Consider the following 21,661-nt stretch of genomic DNA (forward strand, 5'->3'; position numbering starts at 1 on the left):
TCCGTCTGGCATCTCCACTCCAAAATGATAAACCAACTTAACGTCATACGGGACATCAACCACGCCGCTTATCATGATTTGACTCACTGATCATGAGGTGAAATTCGACGAGCTACCTTCCAGACCCATTGTGAATCACAGGACTGTAAGTCGAAAGGAAGTATATATAATTCTCAATTAGACTCTCAACTGCTCTTCAGCTACAATATATGCTTCTTTCCCAAGCCTCAAAATCTCCCAGCAGCAGCAGGACATCTTCACCAATTCAATCTTCTTTCCCAAGTCCTCAGATCACCCAACAGCAGGACATCTCCAAAATGGCAGACAACAAACCCACCTTCCACCACATGGACGTACGAGCCTCCTCCCCCTCATTAAGCTTCAGCTAACGGATAAACCCAGAACTCCCAATCCCAACGCATCCTCTGGCTCCTCGAAGAGCTCTCCATCCCCTACAACCTAGTCTCCCACCTCCGAAACCCCCAAACACACCCCAAAGGCCCATTCCTCTCCCCCGACACCCTCAAAGCCACCGGCCCCTACGGCAAAGCACCCGTCCTCTTCACCGGCGCCGCAGACGGGAACCGCTATATTACCGAAACCCAAGCCATTGCTACGTATCTACTCCGCACATACGACACCGAAGACAAATTTGGGTTGAAGAACGGGGACTGGGTTCGGGATGAGATGCTGTGCTCGTACATCCAAACCACTCTCCAAAGGACATCCACGTTTATGCTCATGCTAGACTTCGGGCTTGTTCGCAACGGGGCACCAGAGATGGGACCCGCGGGGAAGCGGTTTGACGGGCCAGCAATGCGGGATGCGTTGAAGGATCTAGAACGGGAGCTTAAAGAGGGTCCTGAGGGTGGATTTTTGATGGGCAGATTTCCTGGGAGAGCGGATATTATCTTGGAGTTCCCGATGAGTATGATCAAGCAGCGCAATTGGGTGGATTTGAAGAATGAGTTCCCGGCTCTTGATGCTTGGTTAGGAAGGGTTTATGAGAGGCCTGCGTGGAAGAGGGGCATTGAGAAGGGGAATGGGTATGATTTGACTGTGTTCCCTCAAAGACCGCACTTGTGATGCGTGCCATCACCTGGATAAGGAGGATAGTTGAAAGTTGAGCTTTATTGGTATAAGCATGGGTCTCCTGACGAGAAGCAGAAGGACGAATCTCCGCACTGGTTATCTCCACTACTTCTATCTTGCCCGGACTTACGATGCTGGAGACTGTCATTCATGGCAGGTTAGCCGGTGTTGGAATAAATATTGTACATATATATAAATCACAAATCCCAATTCACATGCATTGTGCCAAAGTCGAACTTGAAGTTGTTCATGAGAACGAATAGTGTGCTTTAAGTGTACTGTACAATGGAAGAAACGCTGTGTACGACAAATGTCGAAAAGTGTATGTTACAGACTTGAACCAAGGTCCGAGAAAGCAGACTTTGGGTATCCTACCCGATCCTCCTCTTGCATCTTGGACACTTCCCACATTTTATATTTCGAGTCGAAGGTTCTCGTCGAATTGCTCCTCCTCAATCTCGACCAATGGTTTCTCCTTCTCCAGGACAATACCATCCTTAGCCATCAATTCGCTCTTTTCCGAATCCACAATCTGATCTTCGACCGCAACCTCACCCTTCTCCATCTGTTGTGCACTGTCCTTTCTCTTCGCATTCTCCAACGCGATCTTCTCTTGCTTAACCAAACCCTCAACCCATCGGGTGAACAGGTCGTTGTCCCACGACCAGCCTCTCATGTGGGCGATAATCACCAGAACAGTAAGCGCTTCCTCAGCCCACGCTGCTTTGCACTTATCCAGTCCGCAAATGCTCTCAATTCCATTCCCCTTAAATGCACGACCCCAGACCTTCCAGATATTCTGCACAGCACGTTGAGTATGGCTGAATCCCCACATTGCTGTAATGGCCACCCATCTCGTCTTGCCAGGCCAGTTTGTCTTCGGGTAGGCGCAGACCTTGAGGAAGATTCCGAGGTAGATCGGGAAGATGAGGGGTATGAATGGCGAGAGAACCATTGCCAGGAACTTTGCGACGGGAGTCAAGTAGGGGATGGTGAATACTTCGTCTGCGAGTAGGGCGAAGAGGACGACTACGCCTATGAAGACTACCGTCGCGAGCATTACCAGGGCGATGCGGGTGCGCGACACGGTTTTCTTCTGTGGTTCTGCCATGTTGATATATAGACTGATTTCTGCGGGTGCTGTTATTCTGACTGAGAGTGATGAGCCTGCTGGCACGATGATGGTTTCGCTGAGGATATTTGGACGGCGTCTTGACAGTTTTCCTTGAAGGTAAATGGCTTTTGGTCGAGCTTCTTCGCTGGCTATGATAAGGTCTCTGAGGACGTAGGAGATGACAGTGAGAAAATGGACGCCATTGAAGAGATATGGATATGATGCCCTGATGGACAGTCGTGCTGCGCCTGAAGCGGCGGGGTTGAGGGGATCTGCCATTGGTTCTGTGACGCTGAAAAAAGCGGGGGTTCACGTAAGATACGAGACAAGATCCGGATAACGGAACGGATGAGGCTGATCGAGGGGCAGAAATGATATTGAGTGCCTTAAGAAATGCCTGCAGAATTGATAATGATTGTAAGATTACAGAGACAGGCTGAAGGAGAAGAAGTCTTTTATGGAAACAGGGCAGAGAAGGAAGGCACAAATTTGCCTACCATCGAGGGGGGAAATCGCGATCAACCTTACTTGGGTCGACGTACTGAAACTTAAATCTTCTTTCTTTACGACTCAAAAGCCTCACGAATACAATGCGAGTCAGTCAAAAGCACTTGCTCATTGCGATAGTGGGAGATGTATTTGCGGCATTGCGCAAAAATATGACGGAGGAAGTTGGCCAGCCTCCATGAAGCTATTCCTTTCACAACATCCAACCCCATCAACTCCACCACCGAGGAGTCTGCCACGATTCTACTTCGTTGTGTACGCCCTCGCTTTCCCTGTGAGTCAGACTTCCTGTTCTTCTGCGGTGTCTATGTTCCTTTCATCGAGGCTTGGTCATTACCCCGCATATTGTGCTCTCTCGTGGAGCCCAAGGCGGAAAGCAGCAAAAGTGATACAGCACTTCAGGTAGATTCCAGCCTCGATCTCTCAAGTCAGAATGTGGCCCCGTGAGTCTCCTTTTGGGCATCATATACTTGCTTTTGTCTTTGCACTGCAGATGCTGTCCGTCTCCGAATTTGATACCGAACGTCGCGTCTAAGAGCGGTGGTCTATCCGGTGTATACATAGTGGGTTGTGTCTGTCTGTTCATTTGTACAACATTGCTGCACTGATAAGCCTGAGACGAGTTGTCAAATGGCTAGTACTGTGAACCTCCAGCGCACCATCAACTCTACTGTGGCGTCGATTTTGAAGGCAAGGAAAGAATACAAGCACGAGTGTCTTGCTAGAGATCGTGGTACATACTCCAAGATTCATTGTTCTCCTCCCTCTAGGAATTCTTGATATCATGGTGTGAAAACTACCGTCTGACCCACACCGATGTACTCTGCTGCTACTTCGAAGCCTTCTTTCCAGTTCTCAATGCCAAAGGCTTTTGTAGTCACAAAGTCTTTTCCCGTTGGAAACATGCCTCTTTCTAGCATCTTGACGAACTGTAGCATGTCATCTCTTTCGTACATCAGCTTACCACGGAATGAAATGTTGCTGCCAACGATCTTCCAGGCTGGTATGTTAAGCTCGGCCATGCCCATCAAGCTGCATCTTCCATTCTGTCGCAATGCGTTCACTACGCTCTTCAAGTGATTCGATTTGGCAGCGCCGTGCGGGGAAAGTTCCAACGCGGCATCGATCTGGCCAAAAGCCGACACTGCAGCAGTGTCCGCGGCCTCATCTCCGGTCATTTTCACCGTCTCTATATTTGCCCCTGGTGCTCCCTTCCTCACATGCTCTTTCAATTTCGCCAGCTTCGTCTCATTCCGACCCAAAGCAATCACCCTCGCGCCCATTGCAATTGCAACCATCACAGCCGCACAACCATAACCGCCAGTCGCCGGAGACACCACGATTGTCTCGCCCGGCTCGAGCTTGATATCCCGTAGTCCACCGTACGGTACGAGGAGGTAACTAATGTACATCAAATCCTGGACAGTGTATCCCAAGTCTCGACACAGCCTCGCTTCGTCGAGCGGGATGCAATTTTCCAGCGGCACCTTGACAAATTCAGCAAAGGTTCCATCGCGCCAAACGTCTCTCATCAGCTTCTTGCTGGCATCACTACCTCCGTCGTGAATTGCCGTTAGGAAAAGAGCGCTGGGATCATCGCGAGCACGAATCACACAATCGACAAACACGAGTTGCCCAGGCTGCAGGACCGTAGCATCTGATCCGAGTGCGACGACGCGCCCAATTGCGCTGATACCGCCCACAATCGGCGTCGGGAACGAGTATCCAAGCTTTCCATTGTAGATCTCTCGAAAGTACGATAATGCTCCAGAGACTTCGACACGAACGATGGCGCTGCCGTCGCTGAGCTGTGGTGTTGGAATCGATTTAAGCTGGAAGCCGGTCTCGATGCTTTCGAGCACGAGGGCGCGGTGTTGAGATGGGAGATTGAACCCCATGGCAGAATCGAGATACAAATATTTCAATCTTGTGGGAGCCTTTTGAAGATTTCAGTGCAAGATCATTATTTGAGAGGTCGCTTTCTGGATTTCATATGTATATGCAGCTCTGCATCTCCAGGCCTGTACATTTCTATCTCCGTTATGTCCGAGCAAAAGACATACCATCACGCCTTGCTCTGGAGATAATATCTGGTATGTCCGAGTCAGATGTGTAACCCATCGCAGGTTTCTAGGCAGAAGCACTGCGAAAATAGACGTTGGAGACGCTGTTCTGGAAGTCCCATTTCCCACAGAGCCAAAATACAGCTAAGGTCTGCTTTGACAGACCTCAAGGCGCCAGGATTTGCCAAGCTGACCTGCTTCACGGATGTCACAACGGACACTATGTTTGTGGCCAAAGGCTAGGTCACCAGATGATTTTCTCTATTTCTTCCCTCACCTTTTTGTCAAAGATGTCCAACAACTAAGCGGTTTCAGCAATCTTTTCTTAGCAACCTCGAGTTCTTCAGCACAAATGCTTTCAGTGATCCTTCTCTCAGCTTATCTCTACATGAAGTTTAATTCTTTCGCAACGCCCGATGCTGTAACACTAGTGTGCCTCTCTCATACAGCAGAAGCTGTGGAAAGTCTTAGAAATTTGAAATGTCTCGAGTTGAACGAGATACCCACTTCGATTCGAGATAGCACTACTCCCTCAAGATAGATGCATCACAGTATATAAGCTCTGAGTTAGTTTTGATGGAGTGTAAAAAGATGCTGTGGCCCTGGTCACCAAGTCTCCATAGGTGAAGAAGGAAGAGACTAAAGATACCTATGTGAAGGGACTAGCAAACTGACATTGGAGATTATGAGTCGAGGGCCGAAGGAAACGTCCAAAGACATGGAGAGATAGGGTTGAGAGTCGATACATATCTCAAGGGAACGACTGTTTTGAGGTCACAACGAGCCAGATGATGGAATCAAGGAGTAGTGCTGAGATTAAGCGAGGAAGCTCGCACTCAAGCGTCCAATCAGAGCATGACATTCATGGAATGGACGAATCAGATGAAATGGTCGGTTTTCGGAGTTAAGCAGCTTAGTGGCATTGGCGCCGTCTACTTTCTATCTCAAGTCCAACTCCATCTACGCAGACATATAAACCATTACCAGTCTTCCTCTTTGCTTGCCGATTTCCTTCTGCTTCTCTTCGAACTTCTAATCATTTATCTGTCTTTCATATTTAAGTCAGCAAAAATGGCACACCCTCTCCTGTCAAACCCTTTCAGCAAAGATACTTCCAACAACATCGTTAACGGCTCTTGCCTTTGCGGTGCTATTACCTTTACTCTTACTGGTGCTCCCTCAACAACAGTACTCTGCCACTGTCTCAGCTGCAAGAAATCCTCCGGTTCGGCTTTTCAGGCGAATGGGTTTTACGAGAACTCGGTACTATCCCTTTCCTTTCCATACTCTGTCTAAATCTTGTTCAAGTGGAAGAAAGCTAACGATATGCAAGCAATTAACTCTAAGTCCCGACTCAACAGCAGCCATGAAGACGTATACAGACAAGTCCTGCGACTCGAGCGGAACTGTAGATCGAGTCTTTTGCTCGACATGTGGCTCAAGACTCTTTAATCGGAACCCGAAGTATAAAGATGCATTGATCGTCAACTCCGGGGTATTGGATCTTGGTGATGAGGGGTGGAGGGAATGGAAGCCGTGAGTACAAAGATTTTTGTTTGTGCTTTTACAACCGAGGTTGGGGACTGAGTAAAATATTCAGGGGTGGAGGGACATTGCCTTGCACACAATGTCCAGCTAGGAAAGGTTGTCCAAGGGAAAAAGCGCATTGGCAAAAACAATGTTCATACTTGAATACTGACTTGAGTAGCGAAAGTGAATTTTATTGTAAGAGAAAAGGAGATTGGTTGTCTGAGCTAGGAACAGAGAAGGAAAAGAGGTTTATGGGTATGAGCTAGCTTTTCGTTCTTGGACAGTTAGCTTAAGATAATGATTAAAGACATCGAGTAGACATGAATCAGGATTTCTCCGCTTATGAATATAAACTAGTAACAGAACACGAAACAGACAATGACTAGTTTTCTGTGACGGCACGTACGAGAAAGCACAATGAAGGCGTCGTAGACTGCTCTATTCGAAGATACTAAGCTAAAGAAAGGAGAAGAGAGTCTCCCGGAGGGAGACGAAGGCTATTTATACATGATACGGGCACTGGTGGACCTATTCCACGTGCGTAGCATGTGACGAGTGGTTCAACTCGTCACATTTTCCATCTTTCTAGCTGCAATAGATTAACAATAAAAACAAAACTTGACAGTAAACATCCGCTTTCACAAGCGGCAAGATTTAATTTTTATGAAAATATATATATATATATATGTTAAAACATATCTATTATGTTAAATAAAATCGATAGAATAAAAATATATATATAAAAAGTTTTAATTTTAATAATTTAATATCGATGAAAAAAACTTCGAAAATATTTTAATAAATTTGTGACAGCACGGTGGGAAGCTGAATACGTAGACGAAGAATCGATTCGGCTATCTCTTAGAATCTAAAGGTAAGGAAAGAAGAAGGGAGTGGGAAAGCCAGAGCTTATATACGCCAGAGTGAAACATGCTTACGCCCTAAGCCCGATCCGTTCTCAGGGAGGATCACGTAGAGGCTACCCAAGTGCTCACGTGATCCCTGTCACAGGCGATTGGGGCAGGCGATTACTGCAGGCGATTGGGCAGGTGATCCAGGTGATCCGTAACAAAATTAATAATTTAAATTTTTGAAATAATAAATTTCAAGAAAAATTATAGCTTCGTGCATAACAGAATACTATGCGTAATATTATGAACAATTCTTTTTTTTAAAAAAAAAAACTGATCTGCTGGTCTATGGTTGCAATTCTATGCTAACCTATTTATATTCGAATCTGGTTAACACCGTCACACAGGAAATGACTCGGTTTATGCATGTTACCGCTGTTGTGCAACGGGTGCAACGCAAACATTGTTTGAATGGAGTCACCGAGTACATGAGAATACCGCGCGAACTATTCCTCCTAATTATATACATTCATAATTCGCTATGACTTGTAAGAGATGGGCAACAGAGGAAATGTAAGAAATCAACAAGGCATCGATATTGGTGGAAACAATGGCTAATACACAGATTTTCCATGGTACGTCTGCCTCAAAGCAAGTGGAACCATATCTTTTTTGACCACGGGCTGATTAATGGAATTGCCTTTTTGAATAGATATTTCAAAGTTATGTCCAGTGTGTTTGAACCTGGACGAAGATCGGTCTTTACACAATAGAGAGTGGGAACCATGTTTTACTTACCAAGCAGCCAGTCTGTTTGCGTTAAGATTCAAGATGTCGGACATGCAAGAGACTGCCAAATCTGGCTGTAAAACTTGCTCTCTCATTATTCAAGGCTTCGAAGTCACGGGCCGCGAAAATCGAAACATGATTACACTACAGCATTACGAAGGTCGCATTATTACTCTGAAAAGCTTCCCTCCTGAGGTAGAGGTCGGCATCCAACTAGGGCGCGCGATGAGAACGACAATCACCAAAAGCCCGATCAGACTGCAATTCTATCAAGTACCAGGTTTGCACCCCGCACTCTCTCTAAGGTCCGCGTTACGAATGATAGCTTTAGGGACAAAGCCCCATGAAAGGTTCGGATTTGCCAATGATGTTGCCCCAGAGCTCTCGGTCGAGGTGTGCGCTTCGAAAGCTCTCCGCTGGATTCGAACGTGCTCTGAGTCCCATGAACTATGCGCCAAGAGATATCTGGGAACAAGTAGACTACCTACACGCTTGCTGGATCTTGAACAAGGATCTGATCTCTCCGTTGTTCTGATTGATAGCGACAAGCATTGCGATAGGATTAAGAGATACTCAACCCTCAGTCACTGCTGGGGAGCAGTTCAACTCATTCGAACCACTCGTCAAGTACTTACGCAACATTACAAAGGTATTCAATGGGAAAGCCTTCCCAAAACATTCCAAGATGCAATTGCTGTCTCTAGGGCTATGAGCATTGGTTTCATATGGATCGATTCACTTTGCATCATTCAGGACGATGAGCTCGACTGGAAGAGAGAATCAGTCCGTATGGCGTCAATATACTCTAATGGCTATATCAATATTGCTGCGACCAATGCATCAGATAGTCGCGGAGGTTGCTTTTCTCCCCGGCACGTCTTATGGCAATTTGAGCCTACTTCTACGCAGTCGCATTCCATTATGCTTGACGGCTTGCATGGATCATACGAGATACATGCTCGTCCATCGTTGAACTCGGCTCACTTACGGTATACAGCTCGTAGCTCTTTCGATGTGAATCCTGAAGAATTGGGGGCCACACCACTATTAACAAGAGCTTGGGTGTTTCAAGAGAGGTATCTGGCACCACGTACACTGCATTTCCATCCATCCGAGATGGTTATGGAGTGCAAAAGCGGGCTCTTTTGTGAGTGTGGAGGACTCGACAACATCCCGAGAGGTTTGAGTGATGGACTTACGCACTTGGAAGATATGGATCACGATGAAATTCTCAATCACTGGTTTGAGGCCGTGGAAACATTCACCAAGTTACGTTTAACATACCAATCAGATCGATTGCCGGCTTTGATGGGAATTGCCACATTATTTCAGCAATATCTCAAATGTAGATATCTTGCGGGACTCTGGTCGACTGATTTGGCGAGAGGGCTGCTCTGGGACCTGACACGTTACCGACGGACAGATTCCCACCGAAATTATCGACGCAATAAGCCGCCTCTAGCACCCACTTGGTCTTGGGCATCCATGATACTTGATAGCGAGGGTGCAGGAGTTGCATTTCCTTTCGGAAGTGACCATAGTTTTGAAGTTGACTGGCGATTTGGATACGACGACATAGATACTGGTATTCCTAAGATTGACACAACTACAGAGTTGGAGGCGATTAGTGGAGCGATTTGCATAACCGGAGCAACTACTTATGCGCTATTGTCAAAACAGAGTTGCGACCAACTTAAAGATGCAACGCTGTTAATGGACTATGAGTTAGAGGATTTTATTTGCATTGTTACCGTTGGTATTAACCTTGATGCCGGTTTAGACAGTTCAGAGCCATTCCTTCAAGATGGCCTCGAAGTTTGTTGTCTGATCATAGGGACTATTCTACTGCCTCTTGGCTTTCCGAATAAAATTGAAGAATATCAGAGAAGCGTTGGAAACAGACTGATATGTGGTGTAGCTCTAACACATTCTCTTGTTTCAGCTGGTGCATGGGAACGGATTGGCTTGCTTCAAGCTGACGAGAGTATAATGTCTCTTGACGCAGCTCTTATTACTAGCCTCAAGCTTGTTTAATATTCTACGGCTTGCAGTGAGGGACTACAAAATCCTTCAGCGAGGTTGCGCATTACACTTTTAGAAGTATGAAAAATTGGGGTGATTTCTTCTAATGTCACTTCACGGACTGAGAGATGGTATGATAGCACTCCGCGTAGTAAGCCTTCTTATAACAAAATGAAGACTGTCACAAAGTATGGGATACCACCTAAAGTATAAACTGTGACTTGATCATGCAGTCACTCCGGGATCGAATCCTTGGAAGCTTTTGCACATGGAACGTTGACGTTACGTTATCTTACTACAAAGATAGCTTTTCTGAAATCCGGCTATTACAATCCCAATCAGACAACATCGAGCTCCCTTGTTAGATCATGAGATGTAACCAGAATAACTGCACTCGGGACATAAACCCCATCTAGACTTCGAGATTGTCCTCCACTGTACGCACCGTAAGCTGTATGTATGCTGCGCAATGACCATCTCGTGCTGACATTGCACGTATTTGATGGTGATCTGAGAGCACATTTCGAAGAGGGATACGGATATGGTGATCTTAGCGCTGGACCGAGATGCAGGAGCAGAAATTGTTGTTGACACTTGAGTGACTCGCTCGTAGGTTGTGTATTTGGCAGTGAAAGGAGTTCGGTACGCACAGGTGCTGTTCTGGTTATTGGTGTTGTTGAGGTACAGGTTGGGTGGTCGACATCGGAGATACTTTTGTGGAGGAAGAAAAATACATTCATAGAGGAGTGATTCACACCAGCCGATATTTATCTTTGTGATTGACTTCGCGCAGTAAATCTACTAAGATTTCCATGATTCATAGAATTCAGAGGTAGCCGCTATCATATGTGCCCAGAAATAAGTCCGTCCTCCAACAAATCCTAGCTTAAGCAATACAAGCAGCATGAAGACCAAGCACCACACTCTTTAGATAACCATTAGAGAATTTGGAGTTTTCAGCGGGGGACTGAAAGGTGACCAGTCCCGAGAAGTCCTTGAACATGTCTTGCGTAGATTTTAGCTTAATATATCGCAGAAAGATAGACAAATGAGACAGCACGACAACGCTTAACCATCAACCACAGAGGCGCAACTGACGACGCCAGCACAAACTATCCAACAGTACTTTGAGACTCAATAGTTATTGACTCCACCAGTACCCACACGAAGAGAATATGTACTTGTTGGCCTGTTTCTGTAAGGGGTACCATTAACATCAAGTACTTATTCCTGAACAATGTTTGTTTTTTAATATTGCTTTTTTTTCGGGTATTTTAAATTTTTTTACTCGAAGTCGAAGAGTTTATTTTCTCGGTTACAATTAAGCGAGCTAAATACGGCTAAAATTTAGATTTTAAAACTACTACGGCTAACCGTTAATTAGAATACTCAGAAACTGTGATTTGTCTTACAATTTGTGGAAAAAAAAAAGGATTTGTTTGGCAATAAGTTAAAAAACTATGATTTGTCTTCTAGTTATAATTGACTCACTTTACCTTGCTACCTATTCTGGCCCACTTATAGTCAGCCACCTAACTGCTGCCCACCTCAATACTGCCCACCTCAATACTGCCCACCTCAATACTGCTCACCTCACTGCTGTTTACCTCACTATTACCACAGGACTGCCTACTCTCAGTACTACTTAAAGTGAGGAGAGAGTGAGAGTGTGAAGGAAGTGGGAGTGGGAGTGGGAGGGAGTGAGAGTAAGAGTAAATGGGAAATGAGGCAAACATATATTTCACTAGCGCTAAAAATTTCAAATGAGGCTGAAACACCCCTCCCTTCTCTCCTCTCCTCTCCTCTCAACTCTGTTATTTATTCATTCATTCACTCACTCTCTTCCATATTACAGCGAGCAGTACTGAGGTGGGTATTATGGGCAGCAGTGAGGTGAAGTGTACAAACATAGCTGGGTAAGGTGAGTTGATCCGAACTACAAGATAAATAAACCCTTTTTCCCTACTTCATAGACAAATCCTTCTTTTTTATGAATTGCAAGACAAATCACAGTTTCTTTGCGAATTATCAGACAAATCACAATTTTTGAGCATTCTAATTAACGGTCAGCCGTACTACGACATATAATAATTTAAACAATATTTTTTAACGAATTAAATATCAAAAAACTTTCAGTATTTCAAACAGCAATATGTACTAACTTGGGACGGAACTTTTCATAAACCAAAGTATTAACACGACAAAAGCACTTCGAACTATAATAATGAAAGTTATTGCAAAGCAAATCACCTTTCAATGACCAAAGTACGAAAAGACATCAGCACTTGGACTCCACACACGTCCGTGCAAAACCCAGCAAAAAGAACAAAGCAATTGATTGCAACATCTAATAAACAAATATATAAAATACGTATATATGTAAGTATGTAAAAATACCCCAAACGAACGCAAGAATCGAAGACATCGTCATTATCCACACCTCGCACCCCAACCCAAACCCAGATCATAAATCATAACCCCGAAAACCCCCAAAGAACGCCCCCCAAAAAAGACCTGTCCTGTTCATCCATGTCATGCCATGTCCGTCAACCATCTATCCCATCCCAACCCAAACCCACCCGAACCCACTCATGCAATCACGCATCCCACCTCCCAACCAACCCCCTCTCCCGCATCCTCTCCTTCAACCGTTCCCTCTCCCTCTTAACCCCCACACTACTCACACTATCACTCGGCGCAACACTCGCCTCATACCCACCGTCATCGTCATTGTAGCCCCTCCCTCCCACCATGCTGCGCGGAAGCGGGATCTGGCGCGCCGAGACGACGCTCTCGGGGAGCGGGACCATACGCGCGCGTTCCCATTCGCGCCTTTCGCGTTCTGCCCTTTCTCTATCCCTCTCCCTGTCTCGTTCTCTATCTCTTTCTCGGTCTCTGTCTCTCTCGGATATGTGAGAACGAGGAACCTTCCTCACCGTCCCCGTCGACACGAAACTCGCTGCCGGCGGCGGGATAGGAGCTTCGGGCAACGGCGGCGGCGGGGCCTTGATGGTCGATACAGAGTGATGCGTCCTCGCACTCGTGTACGATTCCGACTTATGACTCCTCCTATCCCTCTCTCTATCCCTATCTCTATCTCGTTCCCTCTCCCTTCCACTCGAGCCCCCTGACCCAGAACGATCCCTCTCCCTGTCCCTCTCCTTCTCGCTCCGATGACTACGTCTCGAGCTCGAGAAATGGGATTGCGTTTCCCTCTCAGGAGCAGGAGCAGGGTTAATCATCAACCTCCTCATCCCCCCCACCTCACTCCTGCTCCTCTCCCTCTCGCGCTGCTGGCGATGAGAGCGTTCACTAACAAAACTCTTATTATCAAAACTCTTCACTTCCCTCTTCGGCAACCCTGGTTCCGGCACCGCAACCGAGTACTGAATATACCTCGGCTTGACCCTCTCCCTCTCTCTATCCTGCCCATAGCTGCGCGCCGGCACGCACTCGACGACCGTCTCGCGGTCCTCCATCCGGATCGGCGAGTGCGTGTAGTGCGTCTCGGATGCTCTTCTGCGCCGCGGCGGAGAGTCTTGGGAGCGAGAGTTGACGAGCGAGTAGAGGAGCGCGGAGCCGGCTGCGGCTGCGACGAGGGTCCCGAGGATGGCGTTACTGCTTATGCCGATGGGTTCTCGTTCTCGTTCTCGTTCTTCGTGTTGCTGTTGATGGTGGTGCGTATTCCGTCTATACGAATCATGCGTTATGGTATCCCTCCTCTGCCTCGTCGCTGCTCTCGGGAACGTATCCGCGCGGTGAAAACCGCCTGGTCGAGGCGCCGACGACGAGTACTGTCTATTCCTCGGCCGTTCTTCATCCAGCGGTGGTTCCTCCGAGATACTCCTCGCGACATTCTCCTGCCATTCTAGCACCCTTTTCGCCTCTTTCTCCGTGCTGGCCGTTTCCAGCGTCACGGCTCGCTCTCTGGTGCTGCTGCCACGTGACGGGCGAGGAACGTATACAGCTTCAATCATATTGCCATCGAAGTCCCTAGTAACGGCCCTCTCATCCTCACCGTTATTAACCAGTGTATTCTCGCCTCTGCCCTGATGCGGATTCAGGACCGTGCTCTTGGTATGGAATTCGAGGATCGCTGCTCGGGAGGGCGCTGATAGCGTGATGTGCGAGAGGCGAGGGACGGGCGATTCGGACACGGTGAAGATAGTTTGTTGGCGCAGGCCCGAGGGGGACGGCGAGACGAAGCCGAAGTGTAGCGTGGCGGGCGCGACCGGGGCCGCGATCAGGAATTGCAGACCGAGGGGTTGGACGAGGGATGCGTAGAAGGAGGAGGCGCTGGGGAGGTGCGAGACTTGTATTAATGGCGGTATGTCTGCCATGAGTCGTGATCAGGCGAAGGCGAAACTTAAGACGACCCAGCCAGGCAGATACGACCAGAACTAGGAGGAAAAAGATCTGTATGTAGATGGGATGGGATGTGATGGGCAGATGCGGGCGAAGCAGCAGCAGCGTGCCGAGCCGCTGCCTGCCTGGTGAGGGGTGATATACGGCTGCTACTGCAAAGAGAGAAAAAATTTCAAAATTCAAATAAAAACAAATATGTCAAGATCTTCGCTGCGGCAGAAAAACAAAAGCATGGAAAAAAATATCAAAAAATCCGATCGAGTCTTATGTATGAATGATGCAGCAGCTGACACCAGGCGTGAGGGACCTCTCCCTACTTCACTCTCACTGCTCATCCTACCCACCATACGGCGCCGTTGTTCAGCATCCTGCAGGTTCTCGTGCGTTGTGCAGCGACCGATGCAGCACGACGAGTGCACCACAGAGAAGCCCTGACCCCACTCCCCCCGTCCTCGCTCACCCACTGGGGCTGATTCGTAGGAAGTCGCCTACCTACACTACACTACCTACCTACAGCCCTCAATTGCATGTCCAGTGATCTCGGCCATTTTGCATCACCACAAGGAAGTAACGCGAATGTCAACTCGAGGTAGAAGTGCTGTGCTGTGCTGTGCAATGCAGTGCAGCAGTGGAAGCGAAAGCAACATTGGGCAAAAAACTCAACCTCCAGGCACAGACGCATCCATCATCCCGGTCTCTTCCCTCTCCGCCTGCCACGTTTTGCGAATAGCCAGTCGTGTTGATCTCCCGGTGCAGACGACTGATCGCCTCAATTCCGTGATTGGGTCGTGATGTGCTATCCCACAGCGAATAGGATGCACTTCCTACCGCTTGGGCGGCGTTTGGTGGGGGAAGACGCTGAGAGGTGAAGGTTAAGGCGGAAAGGAGAGACAAATGATCGAGAAGTGGGACGGAGCGGTGGTTCTCGATCCCTATGAAACCATAGAATGGGGTATCATCGTGATCGTGAGCTGTTTATGAATGGGCGAGGAGTTAGTTCGGTCCCATGTTCCGATCTAGCTAGGTCGGCACCGCTCATTGGCTTTGGAATCCCACGACATTAACAAAGCTTGACAAAGAAGCACTAGATATTTCAAGGCGAAGGGCTGACAGGTTATTTCATTGCCAATGACTGAATGCAACCCCCATCACTTTTCACTTCTTCCGTATCGCTACTTGCATACACAAGGCTTTCCATTTCTGACGAATGACTCGCAGCCTCACAATTGCTCGCGAGCCATCGCCGGTCCATTTTCCTTCCTGTACGATCAAAGAGCCCAATACTGCTTCGACAGATGCAATGCTATGAATGGGAGATACTTCCAAGAGAGCTACTAAGCTGTTGGATAAAAGACAAGAGATGTAGAACCAAGTTGAGTTGGTCTACGAAGACGACTAAATGCGTCTTGGATCTGATGTTGAACGCCTGATGTTTTGGTTGTAAAAACAGAGGACAGAGCACACAGACACCCAAGCCGGACGACCAGGAGCCTCGACAAAGATGTTGGTATCTTTGCGAATACTCAAGGTTCCGCTTTCACCTTTATAATCGACCAATCTCCAAAGTTTGCCTCCACCCAGGTTGTTTCGATTCGAGTCGTACCGTTATCGTTGTCGAATGATTCGGCTCGGCGATGTGCTGGAGGATGAGTCGACAGCGAGGCGGACTAGATGATGCCCCACACATCCTCAGCGGCGTGGCAAAACTTGCTGCAGGCCACACTAGCTGAGAGGCTGTAGTTGCTGATAGAGATCTTTTCGTCAACGTATTGATCCGCGAAGTTATCGCTGCCCTTGGCCATAGCTCCTACAAACACACAGATACTCTCATCCTCGCGAAGTTCCTCCACGTAGTCCCGGACCTTTACAATTTCGGCGTCAAAGCTGAGCGTGACCTTGCGGCAGTTTGGGGGAAGATGATCACTGATAGGGTTCTGGATGACCTTCAACAGCTTCTCGTTGGAGTTGACAGATCTGATGGACAGACGGTGGAGCAGTTGGACCATCAGACCAGCGAATCGCTTGAATGTACGTGGGATCCGGACTGTTGGGCTCACTTCGATCAGGACGCCTTTAGCGGTGTGGATGTAAATCTGGAGCTTTCCGGCCTTGTTGATTGGGGAGTCCAGGAGGGTAAGGAGACACTAGAGACTGTCAGCACAGTTGTAATATCGAAATGTAAGGTCGCAAACTTGATGGGTAATATCAGGTCGGGCATCGCTGATATCGCGATTCATCTTGCGCATGACCCCAATGTGCTCGTCACTATTCAACAGCGAATATTTCTCCTCGCGTTGGCCGCCCGGTCGATTGCCACCGTAGCTAGCCTTGTATGTCTCGAGACTGGCATTGGAGAGGACGACAATCAATCTCTTGGAGTCTTTGTCGGTGGAAGGGATCGGAACATGTTGTTCAGCAACGAGTTGCGGGAGGGACGGCGGTGGGAGTGATTGAGTTCCTGACATGACGATGAAGATCAGCTGCTATGCGAAGAGTTATGTTGAATAATCTTATTGCTCTGGAAGAGGATGCAAGAAGAATTTGTGTTTGGTGTTGGTTGAGCGTGGAAGTAGAAGCGGAGGTAGGGCTGGAGATCTTGGCTCGTAGTGGTGAATGGGTGGGCGCCAATGCAGTAGCAAAAACAGAAACAGCAAGCGGCGAAATGGATTTTGTCAACGGTGAATGCTTACTTGGTCGCTTCACCGAACGAGATTCTGGAGAAGACATTCTGCGATCGTCTTCGTTTCTCTCCAGACGGGCTGGCATACTGCAGATTGTGTGCAATGGGGCGTGGTAGGACAGAAAAATCTGCAGTAATGGCGCAATTGGCAAACTCAGCAGTGGGAGATCGTGGGGAAAGCTATATGTTAGAGGATCTGGAGAAATATGTGCAAGAGGAGGCAATTGATACAACGAAGATCGAGGAGAGAGTCGCAGTAAAGGGGGAATTTGGGGTGAGTCGTGTTAAATACAACAGTATTGAGAGTCAAGCTCGGTCGGTGGTTTCCTCCAGACTCACAAACCTGAGACGGACATTCTGTGCCGCGAAGGCGCTAACCAACTCTAATCTGCGCTGGCTACACGTGATTCGGTCATTTCGATGCGAGCACACGAGCATTGCGAACCCCTCCTTTCCTCTTTGGATGGTCACATCAGCTTACCTTCCCTTCTGGTACGAGTGCTGGCGTTGGTCCTTGTATACTTTGATGTTCTTACGAGAATGAAACGGAAAATGATTCGGTACTGAAGTTTAAGAACCCTCTCGAAGACCTTTCATAAATCCCGACTCATTCCACCACTCACTCTAGTCCGGAGTTGCTATAAAGTTGGCGGTGAAGTCGTTGACGTATCTGCACATATCTGCATCTGTGATAGTTCAAACTTCTCTGCCTCCTCGATACCTATAGCAATGATTGGGAAGGCGTTGACTTGCCGGCGGCATGCTGCCGCATTCCTCTCGAGATCGAAGGCATGGACACATGTCTTCAAATATGACGGGAAGAGAAAACGCGGAATAGACAACGTACATAGAAAGAACCTAAGAAATGTGTAAAGTATCGTTCCATCTTCTTCGAAAAGATACTTTTTAATCAACATACCTTCTTTGTCCAAATGGACGTTAATACCATGATGGAAGACAACCTAACAGCTCGCGTCCCTACCATCGGTCCAGATGATGTGCTGAGATACATTCAGACGCGATCCGCGTCCTTGAAGTATCTGTTTGTCTTCTTCCTTCTCTTGACAAATGCTTGTGCTGGTCTCCGTCTGTATGTACGATGTCGACTCGTAAGAATATTTGGCGCCGATGATATTTTTCTGCTTGCTACTATGGTAAACATACCCCTACCTACCTCTAGCCATTGCTGATACTGGTAGACTTGCTTCACCATGTATACCTTTTCCGGTCTCTTCAGCATTCGGTACGGCATAGGCAGTAACCCACACGAAGTAGACAACAACAAAACCCTATCTGCAGCTCTCGAATGGTGGTTCCTGGCCGAACTCTTTTCCGTTCTCGCCGCTGCTCTTCTGCGGATCTCGGCCTCACTCCACATGCGAAAGCTGGCAGAAACAGACGCACAGCAGTGGCTCATACTGTTCATCGGTACCGGGACAACCGTGTATAGCACCTGTTTCTTCTTACTGCAGCTGTTCCAATGCACGCCTATACATTTCTTCTGGACGGGCTGGCTGGGAGCCGAGGGAAGGTGCATGGATCAACAATCCTTGGCGAAGATGGAATATGTGTTCACGGTCTTTGGAGTCTTGACCGATTTGGCTTTGGCGGTGGTCCCGATCTGGTTATTGTGGACGACGGACTTGAGCCGAAAATCGAGATCAAGAATCCGAGCGTTGGTTTTGGTTGGGCTATGGTAAGTTTAGAACCAGGTTGATAGACTTTGACTTACACGATGATAGTGCTGGTGCCGCGGCGTTGATTCGCTTGCCTGCAACCCAACTCCTGCCAACAACTGATGATTTCTTCTTTGATTGCGTTCCCGTTGCTGTCAGGTATCTTTAATCCCTCCCTTGGCCAAAGTGTCTTCTGATAATGAATAGTTCGATCCTCGAGATTGGCATGGGGATGATTGCACTTTCAGCAGCCGCATATCGTCCAATATTACCTGGTTTCTTCGACGATTCAAACAAAATTCTGACAGCCAAATTACCACCCCCAATACCAGAAGAGTTCAGAACTCCAACCAAAGGATATGGTGATCTTGCTTCGATGACTGGTGTGCAGATGTCACCTCGAAGTGCCTCCTTTCGCAAGGTCTCTGAGGCGAGAACTCGATATTTCGTCTGAAGAGGCAAATTCGTGTGCAAGGCCTAAAGCCTGTTAGCTGAGAACATATAGAATCTTTTGTGAAATACAATCTTTCCGAGAAGTTCTTACACGCGCAAGAGAATTGCCAATCTCCAAGACTTCTCCATACTGAACCGTGCATATCTTGGTATCTTGGCCATCTTCCTGTGCCCACTTCATCTCATCTTCTTGATCAATGTTTCCCAAGCATGTTTCCCAAGAGTTCCACGCGAATGAGTGTGTACTGAGTGCGATGTTGGCTTGGCAGAAACTCTTGTATCCGCAAGGATCTCGTGTTCGACGAGACGGGCATCCATCTTGGCGTTCAAGCAGAGAAGCTTTCGACTCGAGACAGACAGAGCAGTGCTAAGCCTCTGGAGAAAGGCTTCGAAGTTCTTGGAAGCTGTAAGTGCACAGCCCACCTTGATGTAGGCTTCTTGAGGCTTCGTCCGAACTCGATAGTCCGAAGAATATAGACGACAACATAAGATGACAGCGGCAACCAACTCGACGAAACTACCTACCATCTGAAAGTTGAGCTTCGCTGCTATGAATATTTTCTAAACCTAAACCACACAGACCTCACGTCACAAGAACTACTTCGTGACGGAACATATTCCAGCATGGATTTCAAGAATCTGACAAAACATCCAGACATGGCTCCCAACCTCGCGCCCCTTCTCGTATCCACAAACGCTATGCCAAGCTTTCCTCACATTATGCTTGTTTTCCTCTTGGATTCCACATCAGTGGGCCGGAGGTACAACCGTGCACGTACGCCAGAGTTTGATCAGATACGTTCCGAGACAGCAAGGCTCGCCAGGCGAGACAGGATGAAACTGGTCGGCTGCCAAGCCCACACACACTTGTACGTCGACCCCGGACGAAGGAAGGAATAGGAAACCTCTCTCGGACGGGAAGAAAAGATTAAGAGAAACCAAAGAAAATTGAGATGGCAGCTGTCAGTCATCTTAGTGGTTTCTGGCCGATCGAGCATCCTGGCATCTTTGTTTTGTAATGCGCGACTGGGATGCCTCTTGGCGGATTGAGGAGATGCCGTGGATCATCTGATTTTGACGGCACTGGCGATGCTTCTTTGGTGGATCCAGAGATGTGTGTTCCACATTGAAATTCTCTCGTCGTTGATCAGATAATTATCCTTGATCCTTTCATTCAGCGCGTACATCGGATAATCGGGAGCCATGGTGAGGCTCTAGTGACGGTGGTGGATATCCGGACTCGCCTCCACGACCAGATGAATGAATATCGAGTGAACACAGACTCGTATATTTTTCGTACAGCTCCACTGCCCCTGTCATTAAGCTTCTCTGGTAAAGGTTTGATGGCCGCTCGTCGTCTTGACAGCTGGCAGAGCCGAGAACAAAACTCGTTGCACGAGTCAATGCTTGACTGTGTTCCTCTAAGACATTGTGACCCTAGAGGAGGTGACGATCAATGATGCAGTCACAAACAGTCTCGGAGTGAAGATGCTGGTTGGAGATTTGCGACAGCAAACGGAAGACGGAATTGATGCGGATAGGAATGAGAGTCGGAGAAACACTATGCTTGGCATTGTTTCTATTGATATTGGGAGTGGTGAGGGATGGAGTTGAAGTGATACAGTTATGGGGCGCTGTGTGGAAGCGAGAATCAGATACAGTAGGACGGGCCCTTTTTCTAGAGTGGCCGTCGATCGGCTTCAGGGCTTTCTTTCAGTGTACTCCACTAATCTGATGGGCCGGTGGTCGCTAAGCTGAAGGCCTCCATCGTTCTCGACAGGGACCTTTAAGCTTGAGCTTCGGATATCCACTCCCTAAATCTGATCTGACAAGGGCCAACTCTCGCCGCTGTAAGCGAGCGCTCAGCCAAAATCTAATCTGACAAGCGCTATGATTGAGGGCTTTCAGCACTGTGCAATCGCTGAAATCTAATCAGATATGGACTACGAGCGCTGACGAATCTTGAACTTCAGGCTCTTTCTTCCACTGGTCGTGCAATACTCAAGTATGGCGGCGGCAAAGTTTGGTTTTGCGCCCCTTTTTTTCATCTGAAATTATTTTAAGCTTGCGCCGCGGAACTGCGTTTGCATGCCTGTGTAAAATGTACTTGACGACTGTTGTTCAGATTAAGCTTTCATGAGCCATTTGGGGCTCAGTGAGAGAATTGAGGCTCGATACACTGTATCTGCGGGTCCAGACCAAATGGTCCAAGACTAGGTAGTCAAGCATTTCCAAGAGGGTGCTGAGCGAGCAGTTCATCGCTACGGGATGTTTGACCTCCGTCGATGAGATGCGGCGTGGAATGCAGGAACACAGAACACAAGACTTCTCCACCAATAACAAAATCCACAATGATCTCAGTGGCTCATGGGGACCCATCTTGGGGCAGAGATTCTTCCGTCAAGTGAGATGCACCAATCCGAGTGTCGCATTCTGGTTGTACTCTGATGCATTTTCAGCCAATCCCATCGCTGACCCCTTTTTGTTCTCGAACCTCACTTACCTACATTTCTTTCTCT

General features: G+C 47.8%; 9 protein-coding genes across 9 annotated transcripts; 4 read left to right on the forward strand and 5 right to left on the reverse strand.

Moving 5' to 3' along the window:
• Nucleotides 1-13: 13 nt before the first annotated feature.
• Nucleotides 14-1,310, forward strand: LY89DRAFT_686614 (uncharacterized protein). Its single transcript, XM_018215325.1, has 3 exons — nucleotides 14-145; nucleotides 188-353; nucleotides 403-1,310. The coding sequence occupies exons 2-3, from the start codon at nucleotides 318-320 to the stop codon at nucleotides 1,084-1,086; spliced, it is 720 nt and encodes a 239-aa protein (XP_018069411.1). The 5' UTR covers nucleotides 14-145; nucleotides 188-317; the 3' UTR covers nucleotides 1,087-1,310.
• LY89DRAFT_686616 (uncharacterized protein) lies at nucleotides 1,265-2,449 on the reverse strand. Its single transcript, XM_018215326.1, has one exon. It carries the CDS (start codon nucleotides 2,201-2,203, stop codon nucleotides 1,505-1,507), a length of 699 nt encoding a protein of 232 aa, XP_018069412.1. The 5' UTR covers nucleotides 2,204-2,449; the 3' UTR covers nucleotides 1,265-1,504.
• Nucleotides 2,450-3,177: 728 nt separating this feature from the next.
• LY89DRAFT_686618 (GroES-like protein) lies at nucleotides 3,178-4,666 on the reverse strand. The gene has a single exon (XM_018215327.1). The coding sequence runs from the start codon at nucleotides 4,609-4,611 to the stop codon at nucleotides 3,496-3,498; it is 1,116 nt and encodes a 371-aa protein (XP_018069413.1). The 5' UTR covers nucleotides 4,612-4,666; the 3' UTR covers nucleotides 3,178-3,495.
• A 1,181-nt stretch (nucleotides 4,667-5,847) lies between these two features.
• LY89DRAFT_589052 (uncharacterized protein) lies at nucleotides 5,848-6,316 on the forward strand (the record flags this gene model as incomplete). The annotated part of the gene is made up of 2 exons (XM_018209510.1): nucleotides 5,848-6,039; nucleotides 6,110-6,316. The coding sequence occupies 2 exons, from the start codon at nucleotides 5,848-5,850 to the stop codon at nucleotides 6,314-6,316; spliced, it is 399 nt and encodes a 132-aa protein (XP_018069414.1).
• Nucleotides 6,317-7,666: 1,350 nt separating this feature from the next.
• Nucleotides 7,667-10,157, forward strand: LY89DRAFT_620346 (HET-domain-containing protein). The gene is made up of 3 exons (XM_018210910.1): nucleotides 7,667-7,792; nucleotides 7,870-8,226; nucleotides 8,278-10,157. Exons 1-3 carry the CDS (start codon nucleotides 7,768-7,770, stop codon nucleotides 9,978-9,980), a joined length of 2,085 nt encoding a protein of 694 aa, XP_018069415.1. The 5' UTR covers nucleotides 7,667-7,767; the 3' UTR covers nucleotides 9,981-10,157.
• Nucleotides 10,158-12,136: 1,979 nt separating this feature from the next.
• On the reverse strand, nucleotides 12,137-12,546 carry LY89DRAFT_128555 (uncharacterized protein). The gene has a single exon (XM_018205220.1). It carries the CDS (start codon nucleotides 12,434-12,436, stop codon nucleotides 12,215-12,217), a length of 222 nt encoding a protein of 73 aa, XP_018069416.1. The 5' UTR covers nucleotides 12,437-12,546; the 3' UTR covers nucleotides 12,137-12,214.
• Nucleotides 12,398-14,458, reverse strand: LY89DRAFT_128569 (uncharacterized protein). Its single transcript, XM_018205221.1, has one exon. It carries the CDS (start codon nucleotides 14,306-14,308, stop codon nucleotides 12,566-12,568), a length of 1,743 nt encoding a protein of 580 aa, XP_018069417.1. The 5' UTR covers nucleotides 14,309-14,458; the 3' UTR covers nucleotides 12,398-12,565.
• Nucleotides 14,459-16,000: 1,542 nt separating this feature from the next.
• Nucleotides 16,001-17,060, reverse strand: LY89DRAFT_589340 (putative nucleolar essential protein 1; the record flags this gene model as incomplete). The annotated part of the gene is made up of 3 exons (XM_018209527.1): nucleotides 16,001-16,477; nucleotides 16,526-16,791; nucleotides 17,024-17,060. The coding sequence occupies 3 exons, from the start codon at nucleotides 17,058-17,060 to the stop codon at nucleotides 16,001-16,003; spliced, it is 780 nt and encodes a 259-aa protein (XP_018069418.1).
• A 438-nt stretch (nucleotides 17,061-17,498) lies between these two features.
• Nucleotides 17,499-19,250, forward strand: LY89DRAFT_686622 (uncharacterized protein). The gene is made up of 4 exons (XM_018215328.1): nucleotides 17,499-18,167; nucleotides 18,213-18,709; nucleotides 18,756-18,848; nucleotides 18,897-19,250. Exons 1-4 carry the CDS (start codon nucleotides 17,946-17,948, stop codon nucleotides 19,141-19,143), a joined length of 1,059 nt encoding a protein of 352 aa, XP_018069419.1. The 5' UTR covers nucleotides 17,499-17,945; the 3' UTR covers nucleotides 19,144-19,250.
• The last annotated feature ends 2,411 nt before the right edge of the window (nucleotides 19,251-21,661 follow it).

The sequence above is a fragment of the Mollisia scopiformis genome, assembly GCF_001500285.1.
Source record: "Mollisia scopiformis unplaced genomic scaffold LY89scaffold_16, whole genome shotgun sequence".
In the NCBI taxonomy this organism is placed as follows: Eukaryota; Fungi; Ascomycota; class Leotiomycetes; order Helotiales; family Mollisiaceae; genus Mollisia; species Mollisia scopiformis.